The 17,643-nt window shown below is 41.3% G+C and overlaps 1 protein-coding gene across 22 annotated transcripts in view; it reads right to left on the reverse strand.

Moving 5' to 3' along the window:
- LOC146987830 (calcium-dependent secretion activator 1-like) overlaps nt 1-17,643 on the reverse strand; it is a 77,153-nt gene that overhangs the window by 6,933 nt on the left and 52,577 nt on the right. For 4 of the 22 annotated variants that reach the window (XM_085777231.1, XM_085777223.1, XM_085777221.1 and 1 more), the window contains 11 exons: nt 13,835-13,941; nt 12,041-12,070; nt 9,199-9,355; nt 8,962-9,103; nt 7,160-7,321; nt 5,678-5,833; nt 5,414-5,561; nt 5,229-5,303; nt 5,040-5,123; nt 3,833-3,865; nt 3,544-3,651 (listed from right to left, as the gene is read on the reverse strand). In XM_085777231.1, the coding sequence (XP_085633357.1) occupies nt 3,544-3,651; nt 3,833-3,865; nt 5,040-5,123; nt 5,229-5,303; nt 5,414-5,561; nt 5,678-5,833; nt 7,160-7,321; nt 8,962-9,103; nt 9,199-9,355; nt 12,041-12,070; nt 13,835-13,941 (1,202 nt within the window). Of the gene's footprint in view, nt 1-3,543; nt 3,652-3,832; nt 3,866-5,039; nt 5,124-5,228; nt 5,304-5,413; nt 5,562-5,677; nt 5,834-7,159; nt 7,322-8,961; nt 9,104-9,198; nt 9,356-12,040; nt 12,071-13,834; nt 13,942-16,704; nt 16,738-17,643 lie in introns of all 22 variants that reach the window. The other 18 variants (XM_085777232.1, XM_085777225.1, XM_085777222.1 and 15 more) reach the window with 7 other exon arrangements.

Below are 17,643 nucleotides of genomic sequence, written 5' to 3' on the forward strand. Positions count from 1 at the left end.
GAATGGTGTTAATCAGAAAAGAGGAGATAAAAAGGATTGAAATAAATTAGTGGAAGACAGAGAGATAAAGTAGAGCCTAGGCAACATCTAGAAATATTCTCCACATGCATGCAAATAGATGGATGAATGAATGGATGGATGGATGGATGGAAATGCATTAAAATGAAAGAAAATAACATTGACATCCTTGAACTAAAGTATAGTTTGAGATGCTAAAACTGAAACAGTAACAGCTGGAGGGATCTTTCATTTAACATGACAGTGCTGAATAGGACTTCAGTGCAACTTTGGGGCCACACAGGGGACACAGAGGGAGGGGGGAGGAGGGAAGGAGGGGAGGAGGAGGGGGAGGGGGCTCCACAGTAGAAAAAACTGACGACACAGGAGGAGACAGGGGAGCCGGTGTGGACCTCAAAGACAAAAAGCAGACCCACTTCACTTCACAGCATCACTCCTCACTCCCAGACCCACAACGACAAAAAAGAAAGAAACACAGCAATATTAAGAAATAAAATAAAATAAAAATCTGATTCATCCGGCACAGATGCTCTTCCGCTTCTACAGCCAACAGAAAAATAGAAAAAAACAAAAAACAAAGGGAGGGGGGGGGGGGGGGGGGGTGGACTTCTCAGTGTGTCTCAGACAGAAAAGACTTCACGTCACTGCCTCACAGGATCTGTCGAGCACACAAAGCCATCACACACCTGCAGAGACACAGGTCCATACAAATAGTTTCTGAATGACATGAAGCACACATCACAGCATTATGTGTCGCTCAAATCACATATGGGGGGGGGGGGGGACACATTACTGCCAATGTATCCCGTTAGGATTATGTTTTTGTAAGACAGTGCTCTCTTCACCCTCGGACACACTGGTTCCCAACCTCGCGACCTTTAACGGACCTGGAGCCCGCAGCGATTGGTGCTCCGCTGTGAACTGTGAATGCTTTCGCCACGGTGACGTTTCCTCCTCTCTCACTGCTTCGTTTTCAGAGATTTAAAGAATTCAGCCAGTTGCACCAGCTATGTTTAGGTTTATGTAAGGAAGCACCACTAGCACTGATTTCTATTTACATGTTGGTTGTGACCAATTTCAATTCTAGCACTTGTGGCGTCAGCCTCGATTAGAATCAACACTGAAAAGCTTGACTGGTTTTTAAGTGACCAAATCGTCTTCTCAAATATCAAAATCAAACGCCATCTTGACAGAAAGATTCAGACACATGACTAAAATCCATCTTCTACTAAATGTCACAATGTCAATTAGCAAACGGTGAGCTTTCATATCAAACTGATTTACATTTGCTACCAGTGATGTCACAAGACAGATAGAAAGGACTTTTGTTATTAATATTTATGACCATATTCATGTGTGGAGTAACTTTACCTTCAAGAAAACTGACTGAAAAAGCTGTGGTGATCAGATAATTGGTCAATCTGTTTTAAAGGAGACATATTCTGCCCCCTTTCCACAAATTAGCCCAGGTTCCCAGGTGTCTTAAAGACATGTCTGTGACATGCTTTGGTCAAAATACCCCAAAGATCAAACATCACAGCTCTTTTCATCCTCTCAAAACAGCCCTGTTCAGAACGGCTGGTTTCAGTGCCTGTCCCTTTAAATGCAAATGAACCACTGCTTGCCCCGCCCCTTCTACTGCTACCAGGTAGGGGTGGGGTTATGCAAATTCGAATCCCGGTTACATCACTAGAGGACAAACTGAGGGAACAGCTCATAAAACCACATGGATTTCAACCTAGGGAGCCTGAAAATGATAGATTATTTTGTCCGTTCTCACATTTTGGGGGCCAGAAGGCAAGAATAACACCAAATATATGTTGAAGAGCCTTCAAAAAGTGATATTTCCATAATATGTCCCTTTTAATTATCAATTAGTCATGTGTCTTTTTGGATCTGTCATGGATCTAGTTTTATAAACCTTTTTCTTGTCTTACTTTAGAATAAAGAATTTAGAATAAAGAGTAAATGTTTTGGAGCATTGGTGGAACAGAGCTTTAGATATTTTAAAGGTGTACAGAAATGGCCGTTTGTCCCGTTTGTCGCGCCGAGTTGTCACGAGCTGCAACACGAGTTTACCCGAGTAAGGAAAATGAATTTGATTGGTCGTTATCGAGCGGGCGGGATATTCAAAGTTTGGGGCGAGCCCGAGCTCTGTGTGTGTGCGTGTCTCAGACGTTTGAATGACGGATTACGGATCCAATATCAGTGGCTAGTGAATCGTGTACAGGCTGACGTATAATCCGTGCGCCTGCATTATCCAATACGAAAAAAAAAAACTACACTAAAATACACACTTTCATCACGGATTTACTCAAAAATAGAATTTTGCACAAAGTTTGGCCTACATCGCCTGATAGATGAGTTATTACACTAATTTTATGACCCAGAGTGGGCTCAAATTCAATTTTCTTTTCTGTACACCTTTAATGAATTTAAATGTCAGTTGTTTATAGACCAACAACTGATCATTTCATCTAGAAATAACTTGTACTGATTAATAATTGGAATAATTGTTGGTTACATACCCAGTTGATTAATGAGGCGCGGACAAAAAGTGAAGCATTGTTTGTTAGCTAGTTTACACATGATCTCACACACACACACACACACACACACACACACACACACACACACACACACACACTTACTCTCTCCTCTAATTTAACACACTCTTGTCTTAATATCTTAGTAACATTCCTCCGTCTCATTTTATTTGAAAAATTTGAAACATGTAAGCTTACTAGAAAACTATCACTTATGGTGGTGCAACAAGCTGCAGTGGAGGTATTTCACACGGAAAACGCAAAACTAATAAGGAAAATCAGTGTTTTTTAGAGTAGCAGAAATATTGGTCTTTATTTGAGAGATTTATTTAGTGATCTCTTAGTGAGGCCTTGAAGCCCAGGTTGGGAACCACTGCTCTGATAGGTCAAGGGTATGTGACATGTCAGCCTCTGAGTTTGACATCATGATGTCTGCCTGGCCCATCCAGCAGTGTGTCTTACACCCAGCATTTTCAGCTCACATAGAAAAACTGCTGGGGTGCTGCGTGTGGACTGGACCAAGGGCTGAGTGTCATTTCATCAAGAGGCCGACATGCTCCGTGTGGAAAGTATCTGAGCCCAGCTACAAGTAGAAGTCAGTGTGCTGACAGATGATCACTATGGATAGTACTGTTCTTTCCAGAGAGCACTGCTTCAGATAATCCTTTTTTTTTTTTTTTTTGAGGATGCTTTTATGGACTCTTTGTAAATAAAAGTTTCCTTTTTTTAACACACAAAGGCCCAAAAGCACTGTGGCAATGCACACCAGAATGCAGAGGGCAGCAGCTAAGGTTCAGAGAGAAGAAAGACAGGAAGAAAGAGAAAAGTCAAGAGGGGTAGAGGATCGGAAAAGCCTCTTCTCCCAGGCTGAAATACATTTCCTGGTCTCAAAATGGGACTTATCCCTCCCGCCCTGTTGTTTTGCCACATTTAGGAAGGCCCCTCCCTTCTTGTGAGGAGGAGACGGCATCTTACTTACATCAAATAACCTTTCTATATACACCTCCTCATTGACCTTATCACGAAGCATATCCTGAGAGTGGCGCACAAAGGTCACATAGCCGTCGGCCACGTCCATGCCAGGTTTCTGGGAAAACAGAAACAGAATGCGGTTAGGACTAAACACCGGCTGTGTCACAAATTACTGTGATCAAAGACGGCAGAGAAGAAACACAGAGAGCTTCATTAAAATTCATAGGATTTCCTTCAACTGTATTAACTATTAAAGACACACACATTCATGAGGCGTAGGATGTTATTAGACTTACTGGTACATCCACATATTTTGAGGCAGCTTTCACCTGAAATCAGAACAAAATTGTGAAACAAAGGCACTGGTTGAGAAAATCTCAGTTATTATTCATATTGTCAGAGTGGGTGTCTCTTAAACAGTTTTGATATCCAAACTGACAAAATTAAAATAAAAAATGTCAAATCAAAGAACAAGCAAAGAGCAGTGTGAACCTGAGGAATCATTTAATGCCAGTTTTAGGTGCTTCGGTGCTACACTGGAGCATTTTGGTAGATAATCAACCTTCACCCTTTGGGACCATTGTGCAGACATTACGTGCTTTTCATTCTTTTCTTTTTTTTGATAATTTGGCCTCTGCTCATGTATATGGCATGAATTTCGGTAAGATTTTTATTTGATCTTGTTATTCCTGGCTCAGCTCCTACAGTAAGTCTAAATTACACTGTGTACAAACAAGAGTTACACCCGTACTGTTATGCGCAAAAAATGTGCCATTGAAACCCATTCAAACTGCAATTTTTTGATCTTTCAATGAAAGAATAATACATTCATCTTATTACATCTGGGTGTCAATCTGGACTTTTGCTTTGGAATTGATCATTTTTACAACTCTTCATCAGATGATTTTTATCATTTGGAGAAAAAACATGTGCTTTCCCATAGGTGGCGCTGTCACATTTCCCAGCCCGCTCTAAACTTTAACTCCTCCTAAAATCCTGGCATTCAAAGGGTTTAAATCTTTAAAAATCAATGAACATTTGATGTATAAGTGATTGATTGTATGATTAGAACTCAACTTAACTCATGAAAAGCGCGTTTTTTTGTGCTTAGCAGTATGAGAGTGAGTATTTGACACTGTACAGAAAACAATAATGCACAAAAATCAGTATTGCTGCTAATCATTGACCAATCCCAGGCTGTTATAATCCAAAACTTTGAAAATTATTTATTTATTTTTTTACTGAGAACATGGCTGCATCATGACAAAAACCTGGTATTCAAAGGGTTACAATTTTTGAAAATTAATTAGTATTTGATATCAATAAGGTCAGATGTTTGTGAAAATAAAAAGCTCAATGAAAGTAGAATATAATAATAATGTAAAATGTATAATGTATGTATTCGCAGTACATGTGTGACTAATATTAGGCCTGGCCCTGATATGATATGACTGAAGGACTCTAGGACAGTGATGCAGTGGAGACAGAGAAGCTTCATCTCACCGTGAAGGAGAGGAATGAGGAGAAGAGGGTGCCTTCATCGTATCTGGAGATCTTAGCCAACACACCCTCCAGAATGGCCACAAACTGAGAAACAGAAGACGTGAAGACAGAGTTTCAGTTCTGACCTGTCAGAAAGGTTACACTGTTTTTAAGTTTAAACGTCCTGTTGACAAAGATGCACAGATGTACCTTTGCAACCAGGAGCTGGATCATGTCCCTCACACTTTCCTCAATGAGATCGTCGATTTGTGAGGCAAACGTTTTCTGCAAAACAAAGATCAGCAATTTCAACCAGCAGATTCATGCTGGTGGACGTAAACCACATAAATTCTCACCTTTTAACATGTGGTCAATGTCCTATTCATAGTTTTTACCTCTTGGCCCAACTCCATCGCGCACAATTTCGCTGATTGGTCCTTGGCATCAACCATGACATTGAACATGGTGCATAATGTTGGAGAAATGCGGAAATCTGTGGACTTGCTGCTCTTTGTCAGCTTGGACTCAAACGCCATCCTGGTGCTGCAATGCAAGTGAAATATTTCTACATAAGATCAGCAGTATTTCTCTCTCCGTCATTCGTTCCTCTCGTGCACAGAAACACACACACACACACACACACACACACACACACACACCGCTTGACGCAGTTCTCGATCATGTTGCTGGACATGAGCTTGATGCGACTCTCGAGGTGTTTGGCGAACTCCTCCTCGGGCCAGTGCAGGTCCCTGATGAAGGTCTGCAGGGCGTCCAGCTTCCAGAAGAGATCCTCTGACGTCCCGGAGCCGTTACTGCCATTGACCCAAAAACACACACACACACACACAGTTCAGAAGACTAAGATCACAGTGCTGGACAGAGAGAGAGATGGGGGGGGGGGGGGTCAAAAGGTGAGAAGGGGGGGGGGGGGGTGGGAAGAGGTGGGTTGTCGTGACAGGTGCAGAGGAGGATGCTGTTCCTCTACACCCAAACACACTTCAGTTGTACTCCGACCATATACTGACAGGTCTGTTCAAATGCTCCTGTTTGCTCAGGGGTTTCTGGACAGTCAGTGTATGGGGGGGTACGGGGGGGACGGGCAGGGTTTACTGTAACAAATCAATAACCATGCTGCAGAGTATGATTATTGACTGGGATGTGAAGTGGCCACATGCAGGTAAAGTCACTGCAGATACAGCAGCTAATCAACACTGTGTCAAGACAAAGGAGGAGGGAATGGAGAAGTGAGGGAGGGCATGTGAAAGTTGACTTTTACCAAGTCTGTCTCCCGCCAAAAATAAAAAATAAAAAATAAAAATAATAATAAAGATCTCCAAATTGATTACCGTCATCACATGCCCTCTCTCAACATCCATGTCCCCTAGCTGGTGGGGCCCCCTGGAAGAGTTACCAACAAACCATGCAGACCTTTGTGGTGCATCCTGAGTAGGCCTGATTGGGAAAGTGCCTCAGGAAATATGTGGATTTAGGAGGGAGGGTGATAAGATGGAGAGGCTCAGGTCTGAACGCCTGAGGCCAAACCTCTTCATCTCATCATCTCCACTCCAACCCACTCTGTTCTATCCCAGTCAGACTACTGGCAGGTGGTCGAGGTCAGGGACGAACCTCCAGCCATGTAGTATGCTAAAGATGTTTGTGGACAACAACTCAGAGGAGATACATCTTCAGTAGAACGGAGATCTTGACTTGCAAATGTTTTCTAATGGGGAGACACTTTTGTTTTCTTTTCTTTTTCTTCTTTTTCTGGAAGTAAATCCCCAAACAGCCTTAGAGCATTTTTTTTTGTTTTGGCCTGTATCTCCATACCTCAGCTCAACAGCATGCATGTTGAGACAAATGAGAGTGTATCAGCCTCTCATTTAACAAAGCAGAACCCCATCTACTCTAACACCTCTCAGAGCGCCCTTGGCATGAACATGAACAGTGTTCAACTCTCAAGACAAATGATGCTAAAACTCACTGTTTTGCTTTTTCATTTGGGACATTTTGTTTGTGGTTAGACATCTTTTCCTGCATATTTAAAAATATTCAAATCTTTTTTTTTTTCAGGGCATCTTCATACCAAGGCAGACTCTGTTTGCTTAATGATTTCTAAAGTAAACTAGTTGAATACACACTCAGAGTCATATATAGCAGCCATCCATGACGGGGTAGAAAAGCTAGGCATTTGTGGAAGGTTAACTGATAGTCCTGCTACTGGCACTGGCAGATTTGGTACTTTGGGAATTTGGAGGTTCACATTTGGTAGATTCACATTGGGCAGATTACTTGTTAAACTCCTGCAGAAAAAGACAGACAAAAAGAAAAAAAGAATCCATAACAGTGGTGTGGGATCTGCAGAAAGCCATGTAACACTCATCATAAAAAGAATGTCAAATCAGGTAAAGACAGGAATGCACAGCAGCACACAGATACAAGACAGGAAGTGTCGAAGACGCACATTGTATGAGAAGACCTACAGAGTAAAAAAGACTTGAGGCTGGACTCATGGACACATATTGTACTGAATGCAGTGACAGAGAGAAGCAACACAAACATCTTACACCTTAATAAATCTTACTTACATGTAATATTTGCGGTAAAAAAAAAAAAATCAAAAGCAAAAAGTGTGGAAGGCACAAACAAATAAATTAACACAACAGCAACATAACAGACCGGAGGCCATTTCTATGGCAACACGTCCAAGCACATTATGAAGGTTAGTTCACAAAACAAAAGAACAGAAATAATATTGGAAATATTAGGCGTTGCCCTGATCCCAATGTGTCAGAAAGAGAGAGAGTTGTGCGACACATACATTAGTCAAAGACTATTTTCAGAATAAATAACCTATTTGTTTTACAGAAAAAATAGGTCATCCACCCCAAGGCTTTGATCATTCTTTAAAGGACAATTCCAGGCGAATTCAACTCAGGGATGTATTTTCATATCATTTTAGGTCTAAAAGAATGAATCTGAAGATTTTCAGTTTAATCGCTCCTGTTTTGCGGTAGCTGCGTCTGTCCCTGCATCGCCACGGCAGCAATGAATGGGAGTGGATGTAAGTTCCGCTGTTTAGGCTGTTTCCAGGCCTCAAAGCCGCAATTTTTTTCCACAGACAGCATCAGATGGCTACTCAAACATGCACCGAGAAGTTTATTTACTTCAAGCAAGCCGACATGTTTGTAAAACTAGATCTAATTCAAAGTCTCGCGCGAGCCCGAAGTTGCAGTGCTGGTGTATTCAGGCGCAGTAGGAGCTACCGCTTGTGTCATAAACACAGGAATATCAACTCTTTACTTGCTTGAAGTGTACATTTTTTTCCACAGACAGCGTCAGATGGCTACTCAAAGATGCGCCGAGAAGTTTTTTTTACTTGAAGCAAGTAAAGAGTTGATATTCCTGTGTTTATGACACAAATGGTAGCTTTTCCCACTGCATGTGAACACACCGAGCACGGCAACTGGGTCTCGCGCGAGACTCCGGGAGACTTTGAATTAGATCTAGTTTTACAAACATGTCGGCTTGCTTGAAGTAAATAAACTTCTCGGTGCATGTTTGAGTAGCCATCTGACGCTGTCTGTGGAAAAAAATTGCGGCTTTGAGGGCTGGAAACAGCCTAAACAGCGGAACTTACATCCACTCCCATTCATTGGCGCCGTAGCGAGGCGCGGACATACGCAACTACCGCAAAACAGGAGCGATTAAACTGAAAATCTTCAGATTCATTCTTTTAGACCTAAAATGATATGAAAATACACCCCTGAGTTGAATTCGCCTGGAATTGTCCTTTAAGAGTGAACCTACAGGAAGCCTGGGTGAACATTACAGCTGCTCTCACAGACTTCTCAGCCTCCACAGAGTCGCTCTGTCCTCTGAATACAAAGCCTTGCATCACCAACCATCCTACAGTGTAGCTAGAAAGACGGAGGCTCCTTACTTTACAGGCTCCCAGGACTCTCGATCAAAGCCCTTGTGAATTGACTGTGCAATGGAGGACTCCATCAGATCCACATATCTAACCACCAGAGGAGCATACAGATCCTGAAGGTGTTTGTGGAACTTTCCATTGCACAGATGATCTGTGCAGAAAAAAAAAGCGACAGAAACATATTAAAGACATAGTGATACATGGAGCAGCTGTAAGAACGAATGTAAGACGAGCGCAGAAGCTTACAGTCCATCCGGAGGAAGTCGTTGAGCAGCTGGAAAAGAGGGAAGCTGTCCCAGCTCTCGGGGGATTGGATCTCCAGAGCTGCATCCATGTCGATGGCGTAGAGGGCCAGGAAGTTTTCTGCGTGCTCCACCATGAGGTCTGTCCACCACGCAAACGCCTAGAGACACAGCGGGATGGAGAGGAAGCAGGTGAACATGGTCTCCTGGGAGGAAGGAGGAGCTAATGCGCACGACTGGAGCTTATTGGTCCTTAAAGGAAACACCTACGGGTAGTTCAAAAGGCCGGAAAATAGGCTTGTTCACTTTCTTACCAAGAGTGAGAGAGGACAGGACTGATTACATTTTCAGGTCTGTCTGTTGAATCTTAAGCCGGTACCAGCAGCGAGTTAGCCTAGCTTAGCATAAAGACTGGAAACAGGGGGAACAGCTAGCTGTCTAACTCAGTGGTTCCAAACTTTTTTTGGGGTCATAACCCCATTTTGACATCACAAATTTTTGGCGACTCCGCAATCACGTTATCGGCTGTCAATCAAGATATTTTTACATGCTGCATTTTATTTGAACTAGATTTATATTTGAGAAAGTGAAAGTACAGAATGCAGTTGTTTAAGATCGTGTGTGGTGTTTTAATCATAATTTTAAAAAGAATAATAATTAGTTTAAAAATATATGTTTTTATCAATTACTAGACATTTCAAGCGACCCCATTTGAATTCCAGGCGACCCCACGTGGGGTGCCAACCCCAAGGTTGAAAACCACTGGTCTAACTCCTCTACAGCTCATTTACTGATGCATTGTAAATTTAAGTCCACACAAAACAACAGACTGGCTCTTTCCACATTCCCAGCCTTTGCGCTAAGACAAACTAATGCTAATGTTTAACAGACAGATACAGAAGGGATATCGATCTTCTCAACTAACGCTCTGCAACAAAGCGAATAAGCCCATTTCCCAGATGTCAAACTAAACCTTTAAGAATGCAGTAGATGTCCTCTGTCTTGTGTTGGGGAATTTTATTCATGTTCATGAAGAATTAGAGACAGTAACATGTTTGATATGGACTCTTGGGTGTTTCTTTCCTAGCATAGTTACACAAAGAGCAAAGGCTGTAGAACTTGTGTGTGTTTATGTGTGTCTGTGTGTGTGTCCCGCCACACACTCTTAGATCGAGTCCACATCTCTTATTGATTAAAGGCTTAAAGGCGGGATCAATTATAAATCCAGTTTATACGTAGCAAAAAGAATCACACAGCAGGGGTTGCATGTTCGTGCCTTGTTATATTCATGACGATGCCTATTGATTTAAAGAGAAGAGGTGCTTTTCTCATGCAAATGTGGAGCTCCCTGCATGCTCTTCTCTCAAGCTACTAGACGAGGAGGTCCACCATTCACATCACTGACCAACCCAGAGCCCGCTAGATGTGAATGCGAGTCATGCACATCTTCAACTAGGCACACCAAAGACTGCAGCGCACAGCATCTCTTGTGTTGGGAGCGCGTCTGGTCCAATTAGTTAAGTAAGTCTGTGAGATTCAGCAGGGCCTTTTTCCAGCGCCGTCAGGACTTCCTCGCCCTTTGACAGCAGAAGTACAGTAGTTGCTTTGCTGGCAGTCTTGGCTTGGCTTATTTGCTTATCATTCAGACTAAAAAGTTGCCAAGTTCAATAAAAGCTTAATGTTTCCAGATTATGCTGCATGCTTTCGTTTACGCTTTTTTTTTTTTGTGAGTTATTTTCCCTTTGGTTGAACCGCCACGATTGGCGATGGCAGCCAGAACCCTTACTTACCTGTATACTTACCTGCCCACTCCCAACATTAAAAAAAAAAGATTTAAAAAAAGCTTGATAGTTCTAGTGATGACAAACAGGCAGCAAACAAACATCTTCTCCATCACATTCAAGAAGAGGGGAGGGGCTAGTATAACGGACACGGGAAGGTTAAGGATGGTGGTGGGAGGGAGGGTGGGCAGGGGTGTTAAAATGCTTCCAACAGGTGAGGGAGGGGGGAGGGGGGCACACAAAGGTGGCCAGGCAGAGAGGCCTCCAACCTTTGACAGTGGTAAAGGGACACATACAGGACCCTGGAGCCCTACGGCAGAGCCAGCCTTCAGCCAGACAAACTCGTAGTGCTGTTGTCAGTGCAACCGTGTCAAGGAACCAGTCCTGGGGGGAGGGGGGGTGGGGGTAGTACTGATGCTGAGGGGGGAGGAGGAGGGGTAAGGAGACGAGGCATCATCTACTGGACATGCACAGAGCATTAATGGGAGTTTCTCATTCCACTTGACTACATACCTCTTTTCCCTGCTTGGACAGTCACCAATCATATGACAGTGAGAACACAGGAAGATGTACAGAACAGTAATGTATTTTTTTTAAGGCATTTCTATATCGGGGGTTATAACTAAGAATAGACAGCAGAGAGGGATGGAAGAGGAGAAGCTGGGGGGGAAGTAATGCTTGAACAAGTGCGGACTGTGAAATTAATTGTTGGATGGAAGGGGAAACAAATGTTTATGGTGGATCAAACTTCAAAGGTTCACATGGAGCATACTTTAGGAAATTTACTGGTTCAGCATGCTTGGAGAGAAAGGAAACCTCTTTATGGCCCGATGAACATGCTTTATGGTCACAATTATGTTGCGCAAGCTACAGTGCCTTTTCCTTTTTCTTTTTTTTTCTTTAACAAGTTTGCTCTCACTTCTATGCCTGCAAACCCACCCACTTGTACAGTATCTATGAGTTCTATCTCTGCCTAGAAAGGTGCCTCTTGCCATAGTGGCGCACATGCCAAACAGGAGGGTCGTGATGGGGACTGAAGAGGAGAAAGAAATAAAAATACTGTACCGATTGATCTCCAGAACTTGTGACTGCCGCCTGTCAAGCATATTCAGAGAGATACAATAAATCTGCTTTATCTGCATATTCTAAGATCACAATGGATCACCTTCAGATCTACACAACTACACATGCTCATCATGTTCTCCATCAGATTAGGGATTATAGTGGCAAATAGGATGCAGTGAGGAGGGATTTCATTGAGGTGGAAAGTAATAATATTTATTTAAATACTGTAAAAGAGTACTTGAGTATTTCTTTTCTGTGCTATTTTATGCTTAAGAGTAGTATTGTACTTTTTACTCCAATAGATTGATTTGACAGCTGTAATTACAAGTTAATTTTAAGAGTCTACATTAAAAACCCATGACAAACTAGAATGTATTGTTACAGTGAACCACAGTCATGTTTTGACTTGTAAATCCTTACAGCCTTCAAATAATCTGGAGGCCAGACTGGTTTCATTCAAACAAGAGGTACAACTCTACAATATTCTACAGAAAAAGAAAAAAACAAACTATGGGTTTAGTGAGAGGCAAATGGGTTTTTTTTCCTTTTCTTCCCATCTGTGAAAACAACCCCCGAGAGGCGAGAGAAAAACTGTGAAAGCAGGTGTTCAGACTGTTTTTTCTCATCATCATAAGTGAGACCTGGAGTCCAAGATAAGATTTTAAGTGAAAATAAAGAAGGAAAACTGAGACTGAGTACAATACGTTAAATCAATAAATATAAAAGGAGTCGTACTCCAGTCTCTGAGGTGAATGTAATCCATCCTCCTTCACAGCTTGGTTGCTCTTTGCACCGTCTCACCTGCTCACTAAAGAGTTTCAGGGAGAAAACCTTCACTTATACACTTGTAGCCAAAAGAAGGAATCACTATGTAGCTTGTGTTTAGCTCTTTTCAGTGCTTTTTAGTGTTGGGTAGTGGTGCACTTCAGCCTCTTGTGGACAAAATGAGTATTACAAAAAAAAAAAAAAAAAAAACTGTTTCTTATCACCTGCCTTCCAGGGCACATAAAAAAATGTTCTCACAGATGAAAAACAAAGGAAAATGAAATATTATCCTCTCATAGAAGATCAGTCACTTGCCTTTCAAGACTGCTGTAAAAGTCCAAAAACCAAAATGCACATTATGGAGCACTTTGTTTTTTCGTCTTTACCACCCCATTAACCATGTCACATTTTGTCTCTCAATGATGCATCAGTATTTACAGTCGAATACTCTCATTTAATATTTTCTTTGAAAGGTGAATGTTCACATTTTAAGTGGATTTACTGCAGATCGTTCTACAGTGGGATTGTGAATCCAGGACTTTAATTTGTAACTGTGCATCTTACATTGTTGTGTTGGAACTCTGAATGATCCGAGCCACCTCTGTCTATTTTGTCCTCGAAACAGAAACTTAATCCAACACTGAAGGCATGAAGAATGCTTCTGCGTCCTGTTTACCTCCCTGTCCTCGGTTTATACTGGACTTACTGCACATTGCAACACTGGGCAAAAAGCTGTGGTCACAGGAAGGGGCTGTGAGTATTATATCTGTCTAATTTACAGCCTCTGCTCAAACATAGCGCTCTGATTCCATGTAGCCATGGTCTGTCGAACAGCAATTAGAGCTTTCCTAAATTAAATTTGTTGTGAAAGGGTTTTTTTTTTTTAGTTACCCATAGATGAAAGCAGCTTTATTTATAGCAGACTGATAATAAGACTAACTCCCTGCTGTGGGGCTGAGTGAGATAAGAGTGAGAGCATAGAGGGAAAAAGTGTTTTGAGGAGGAGAGGAGGAGAGGGTTCTCACTCACCTCCGCATGGTGTTCCTGGTTCTGCTGGAGGACCTCTATGACTAACTCCGCCAGGCGAATTGTTTCCTCCAGCTTTTTGGCAGGCGTGACTAAGCGGCCTACGTTCTCTGAGACAAAAGGATGAGGGTGAGGGATGAGTGGTTAGTCAAGCACAGAGAAGGATTCCAGGGGGATTTCTATGACTATTCAGAAGATTTTTTTTTTCTTTTCCCTGTCTATATTTTAGACCGTTTGATGAAAGTATAAACACAGCACTTACACTGTGATGTTTTAAAACAAACAAAGCTTGTTCTCATTTATGTGCATTTTAGGCTGCATGACACAAAGCAACAGAAGTGATGTGTTTGTAGGATAATCTGATTTATGCTGGAAGAGTATCAGGCACGAGGAAAGTGGTGCTGAGGATGGTGCAATGTGGCATCAAAAACATGCATTTTTGTGAAGCGGTACTGAATAAGCCGTCTGTGTAAGGAGCTGTCGGATGGCATGGTCAAAAAACACTCCCTGAAACACACACACTGTAAACATACTACTGCACTATAATGTCAATATTTCAATCGAGTAAAAAGTCACAATATATGTGCAGATTATTTTCTAAAAACATAAAAAATGAAATCTATTAGGATTATTAACTGTAATTTCACCAGTCATTTCAAAATCTCTTTGATATTTGTATGACATTTTTGACTAACTGTATATTTTTAAAGGAATTTATCCTCATTATTACTCTTTTGACATTATTTCACACTATGACTTTCTTGAAGTAAGTCATTAATTTTACAGCTAAAGTCACTCTGACTCATTCCAGCACAATGCTGAATGTGCATAAAGTATTATTACTTAAGAAGTCATCTTAATCCATAAAACAGCAACTGATCAATAAATTACCTTTGATGTGTTTTGATGAATATATTTAAAGTGCGGTGCCAGTGTATCTGCCATCGGCTAAGGTTTTGTGCACTTAGCTGAGCTATTTCTGCTTCCACTTAACAGCAGTCGACTTTGGTTTATAATTTGAAAAAAAGCTCCAAATCACTTGCTTGTACCTTTACTGAGGGAATGATCTGATGAGACAGGTACATGTCATGGAATGGGAATATTCAAACGGTACGACTAAGCGGAATGATGTATACGTAATTTGAGCATGGAACTGAATGACTACACAAATCTGAAATCAAAAGCACATAAATACATAACTCTACATAGAACATTAGCTATCTTAAAGGTTTAGTTTTTTTTTTTCAATCTAAAATCCTTTTTCTGAAAGTTTCCTTAGATATTTCCAGCCAAATGAATTCATGAATCTATTTTTGGCTCCTGACTGTGTAACAGATTAAAGAAGCCCTGATCTGACACTTTAGGTTACGCCCTCCATTCTCATGTCAAGTTTATCACAAGGGGAAATCTGAGATATCTAAAGAGCTGAGGTATTACTTCAGCCAACGTCTTAATGGACATTTAATCAACGCTAATGGATGGATCACATGGATTTGTATTACAGGAAGTAAATATCCTGTGGTTGTAATGTCCTGTAAGCGAGAGCTCTCTGAAAACACGTATCAGGGTTTGGTCTAGAGGGGCAGAACAACACGGCTCTGTGGGTTCATGAGAACCACTGAGGCATTACAATCAGAAGCTGCATTACAGCAGTTAGAGTGACACCAATATCCAATGTTTCTGAATTCTGTGGGATATCAACAGGCCAGTTCATCAAAATTACTCAACTTAAGACAAGCTGAACAAATGTTTTAATTCTCCCCAGTGGTATAAATTCATGCAGATAGTTTTTGTTTAGTTGTCACCAACTGCAAATAGTTTGCTTTGGTGGTTGAAGAGGACGATGTGGTGGTGAGGTTTATGTTTTGCCATCACCTGTTTGAGTGATGGCTTTTCATTCATGTTTTTTTTTTCAACAGTTTTTGGGGTGTAGTTGTTCAATGTTTTTCTCTCTGTGCATCCTCTTTTTACATCCATATTGTTCAATGTTTTTATATGGAAAAGTCACATTTGGGCATCAAACTTCAATTCTGAAGCAAGTTCACCATTTTTTTTTGTCTAACCCTACCTACAGTATGTCTATTTGAGCTCTATGTTTCAAGTCAAATTTCACTTCAGGGACAATTAAGTTAAATTTTACATAAAGTAAAAGTTACAATAAAACTACTGTATCTGCATGACTATATACCACAAAGGTAGAATTTGTCAGTTTGTCATATTTGGTGGAACTGACTCTTTTAGTATCCAACTGCAAATTTAATTTCAATGTGGAATGGTGTAATGTTATATGAGATTAAGAAAATGCATGTGTGTGTACTCAAAACACGCTCTTTAGCTGAAATATCTGTGTTGCATTTGGTGATGGGGTTTACATTCATAATTTCATATGTTGCTTATGTCACATTTTCCATTTTTTAACTTAAGAGTTAGGCAAATAAATGTAAGAGATTGTATAACTCTATAATCTGTCGTGCAAAAATGGTGATTTGATTCACATTTCATGTTTTTCAAACAAAAACTAAGCACATAATTATTCTGTGAACCTCAAACTGGATTCAATCAGAACCAATCGAGAACAAACTTGACCACATCTGGGAATGATATAAAGTAATACGATCTCTGCTGTATTTACTTTATAAGAAGAGATGCTTCAAATTTAGCAAGACAGTTGAGAACTTGAATGAGTGTTACCACTGAGCATAATATACTGTATGGTAGATGTGCTTCAGGTAAATCCTGTACTGTACATACATGCATAGGTTCTGTATCTACTGACAGAATACAGGTGTGTGGAGGGGTGAGGGGTTCAGGTCTGTGTGTATGTACATGTATGTGTGGGCTGTGGCTAAACCACATGCTAAACATGAGTTCACCTGGATCCTTTTGATCCTTTTGACCTTTCTCAACTTCAGCGAGAAAAAGAAGGAGAGAGGAGATAAAGAGGAGATGTTTAGAATTAGCACGGTTCTAGTGTTATTTTCACTTTACAGGGGTGGGGGACAGCTCAGAGTTGTTATCCATCACCATGTGACCCCTTTCAAAAAAGAAAAAGAATTCTGCTGGGACATTTTCAGCTCCAAGGAGTGAGGTTTCTAGGCAACACACAAACGTCACAAACATGTAATAAAAACAGAAACAGTGAAACATCGCCCTGTGGAAGATTGGAAATTAAAATAGTGATAAGATGTTCGTTAACACACAGACAAAAGCTCAGACTTGTCTATCGGAAACAGGAAGGACACACACACAGCTGCCAGAGTCATAGACAGGACACACTGAGTGACTTGGATTGGTTTGAATCAAGGAAAAAAACAAAAAACAGGAGCTGTTAGATCCAGACACCCCTGACCTGTCCTCCCCGTACAATAGCTCTGTCAACAGATTCTCCTTCACTATCTCTGGTGTCGCAGTGAAAAACAACACTAAACAAAACAAAAAAAGCCTACCTGTTGGGTACAGCACACCACTGACACATGATCAGACCAAATGACTGGAGGAGATAACAATGTAAGCAATGTAAAAATGCATTCAAGTCAAAGGAATGGGCATCCAACCAAAAGAAAGAAGCTTGCAGACCAGACCGCTCATTCATGTCCATCACAAACAGATGGGACTAAAAATAAGGACCCCCGACTGATTCAGCGTGGTGCTGCTCAGATCTCTCGACTGGTGCACTCCCCACTCACACTCACAGACAAAAGGCACAGATAAAAAAAAAAAAACAAGCATGGCAGGAGCGACATCTCTGAAGGGAGAGGAGAGGCAGGAGGGGATGAGGTGAAAGAGAAGGAGGGGGAGGAGGAGGAGGAGGG

Source organism: Trachurus japonicus, chromosome 5 (assembly GCF_045865225.1).
Source record: "Trachurus japonicus isolate A0001 chromosome 5, Traja_1.0".
In the NCBI taxonomy this organism is placed as follows: Eukaryota; Metazoa; Chordata; class Actinopteri; order Carangiformes; family Carangidae; genus Trachurus; species Trachurus japonicus.